General features: G+C 36.5%; 1 protein-coding gene across 1 annotated transcript in view; it reads right to left on the bottom strand.

Annotated features, from left to right (window-relative positions):
• Positions 1 to 2,356: 2,356 nt before the first annotated feature.
• LOC116694321 (CMP-N-acetylneuraminate-beta-galactosamide-alpha-2,3-sialyltransferase 1) overlaps positions 2,357 to 3,424 on the bottom strand; it is a 6,230-nt gene continuing 5,162 nt past the window's right edge. The window contains exons 5-7 of the mRNA XM_032524005.1: positions 2,982 to 3,027; positions 2,776 to 2,895; positions 2,357 to 2,582 (exon numbers count right to left, since the gene is read on the bottom strand). Coding sequence (XP_032379896.1) covers positions 2,415 to 2,582; positions 2,776 to 2,895; positions 2,982 to 3,027 — 334 coding nt within the window. The 3' untranslated portion in view covers positions 2,357 to 2,414. The remainder of the gene's footprint in view (positions 2,583 to 2,775; positions 2,896 to 2,981; positions 3,028 to 3,424) is intronic.

Below are 3,424 nucleotides of genomic sequence, written 5' to 3'. Positions count from 1 at the left end.
TTGAATCTACATCATGCCTATCACAATACAAACACACACTATTTTAATGATTTAATTAATCATCTTTTGTGACTAATTAATGAAATACATGTTGGGTAAGTTCACAGTAATAATTCCCCTAAAATCCTAATTGTTATGCTATATCGACCAATTTGTTATGTGTATTTTTCGATTCTTAGAAGATAGAAAAAAAGTACCTTGAAAATGTCATCAGCATGGCAGTAGATGGCAATTGAAGTGACATGGAGCAATTAAGGGAAGATGATGATGATGATGAAGAGGAGTAGGAAAGGACTCATAAGGTCATGCATGATGATGGAAGTTCAGATAGCAGTGATGAGGAAGACTATAGAGATGAAAGTGTAGCCCATACAAGCATGGAAGTGGAGGTCCCAACAGGAAGTCACATGCAATCAGAAAGGGCAATGCAAAAAGGAAAGACTGAAGATAGAGAAAAATACAAAATCTAGCTCCATCTCTTGATTTTTTGCATGTTTTGAGGAAGACACAGAGGAACGCTTTGACTGGTCATCATACAAGTATTTTAAAGCGCCCATGTTATATTATTGTCATCAACTCACTTTCTTTTTTGTTACTTGTTTTTAAATCTGTCCAAAATCATGTGAATATCCAGAACTTTGGTCAACCTGGCTGTTTTAAATGTGCTTTACAGATGAAGTTTGATTGGATTGGATCAGTGATGACGAATGATCGGAAGTCAGTGTTGTATTAAACTCAGTCGCATTTCCTTGTTCCCTGTGGATGCAATTCTCAACAGAGATGAGTATTAAAGCTCCATATTCTTCATTTTCAGATTCATAATTGTTTTTTTAAGGTTGTACCAGAATAGGTTTCCAAGGTTTTACCTTCATAAATCACCATATTTTTGTTGTACTGCACATTGCTGCAGATCCTGTTTCCCCCCTGTGTGTTTAGGTCTCTGTTTTAGCTCCAAGCTTCCTGCTTTGTTACCTTCCTGGTGGAAGCTAAGGTGCGTGGTTATCAATACTCTTCACTATTCAATATGCAGATCAGATGCTGAGTTCCTGCAACACAATAGTCATAAACATGTATCTGTGTCCCTTTGTTCAACGCACAACCCTTGTGATTGCACCCAATGACTCACACAGACACGCACAGACACAGGGAAGTAGATTACAGGAACATCTTTCAAAAGAAATAGTGATACAACTTGATTTATTTCACAACAACGACAATGACAAATTTACGACGTTAGGACAAAGCTAACTATAATACATCTCAGACAACAGTGCAACCAGTGCAATTCATAGACTTTGCATATTGGAATCACAATGCATGGCAAAAGAAAAACCACATCTGTAAATGAATTAAAGATTGCCATTTGAATCCAGTGTGCACTAAACAGCTGTGGGATCAAAACAGGAGGCAACGTTACAGAAACATCCTAGTTAAAATGTGAACATGCAAATAAACTATTTCTATTGCCAAATAGGCCATAAGCTATTCAGAGCCACACCCCTCCCATATTGGCCTACCCCAACTCCAACTTCACCTTCTGCCTTTGGAGGGGGGTCAGTGTGTCAGAACTGCACTCAACACTGCAATAATTTAATCTTCTTATTTAGCCATGTTGAAAAAGGAATAGGAAAAAGCATTTAATCCTAACCCTTTCCTGCTACTCATCATATTCATATCATATCCTAACTTCACTTTTTTTAATTTCTTTATAATCACAGTACAAAAACACACATGTTTACATTTACATATTACATGTTTATTTCCACCATGGAAAATGAATTATAAAAAGTGTAAATAGACATCAATAAATAATCAGTGAGAATGTCCTGCGACGCACTGTGACAGACTCATTTCATTTATCTTATGGAGTTAAATATTTGGGACAAACATTCATAGTTTTAATGGAATTTTTCAGGTAAGTTTAAGGGAATTTCATTGGCTAACTTCAACACAGGTCATTTCAAGAACTTCACATTGAACTGAACTTGGCAACAAGTAACCCATACAGAATAATACAATAAATAAAATACAGGAGTACATGCATATGAGGTTGATTTTCAGTCATCACATCAGTAAATATATTAAATTAGGTCCATACACTTCATCATTACCCTAACCTTTCCTATTCACAAGAAGATGTATTGACACAGATCTGGCACATCTATTTTTCACAAAGATTTCATTACTTGGGCATTCTATGGATGGCTTTATAGAGTGTGTAAATGTGTATAAACACATAGTGTCTCTACTTGTCAGTAATGCATGCAAATAAGAAGTGGCATTTGCCTTTTAAAATTAGGACATTTTCATTCACGTGCAAAAACACAGAGATGGAGAACCTGCAGCTGAGAAATCCCTTCATGTTCTTCTACTCTCACCTAACACTAACCTTCCTTTAAATGCTGAGAGAAAGCTCAGAACCCTGTATAAAACTTGAGTTTCTGTAGCTCATGTAGCTTCTGGATAATTTCATACTCGGTATTCCCAGGATGTCCTCCAGTTTTTACCATTTTGTCCACGAGTTCTTCCCAGTAATGACTCCAGTTTCCATCGCTGTCTGCTCCGTAGCCAAAAACACTGACCTAGGAAAACAAAGGGAAACAACGTCAGAACCCGAGGACGTGGTAACATCTGCCTTAAAATCTCTCTCAATAATGACAATACTTGACTTTCCATCAGCCATCAATTATATGCATGCGCTTGTCAATCATAGGTGTGTTCAAGCAACAAGGGGCACATTCACAAGGAAATATCTCATTTTAAAGATCATCTTACCTCGTCACACATGTGCAGGGCAAGAACCAAAGCCAGAAAGCCCGTGGAGGGGTAATAGCCCTCTTTTTCCAGCCACATGTCATGAACATACCTCATGAAAACTGGATTAATGATCTTCACCTGTTTTGAATCATAATCAGGCATTAAACTTGATTTTGTATGACTTTTGCCAATACAATTTTTGGTTTAATTGAAATAATACTCACTAAATCCTTGTTAGCTGTGATCTTTCTATTCACTATCCATTCTGGCCTGTTAAAAAAAAAAAACATGCAATTTCACACTCAACATCTAAACAATATTTTGTCAATAAAATAATTGACTAGGGATTTAATAAAGAAAATCAAAGTAGTGATTGCCCTTAATATAAATGCCTTTGTTAGGAATTACACCATGTGATGTACTTTTTTGATTTAAGTAACTACCTGATAGGTGGAATATGGAGGTTTTCACTTGGTAATATATTGGTATGTGTACTATAACTATAAGTGTCTTACAAATAAGGAATTGTTTCAAAGGTAACCATGGTAACCATATTTCACAGGACTAGATTAACTGGCCGGTGCAGGACAAGAAGACTAGAAGAAACACAGTTAGTCTGATGTTCAGAGAGACATTTTGAGTACACACGTGTGTGTGTGTGTGTGTG

The sequence above is a fragment of the Etheostoma spectabile genome, chromosome 8 (assembly GCF_008692095.1).
Source record: "Etheostoma spectabile isolate EspeVRDwgs_2016 chromosome 8, UIUC_Espe_1.0, whole genome shotgun sequence".
Lineage (NCBI taxonomy): Eukaryota > Metazoa > Chordata > Actinopteri > Perciformes > Percidae > Etheostoma > Etheostoma spectabile.
Note: the sequence above shows the minus strand (reverse complement) of the source record. Positions and strands in the feature narration are given on the sequence as shown.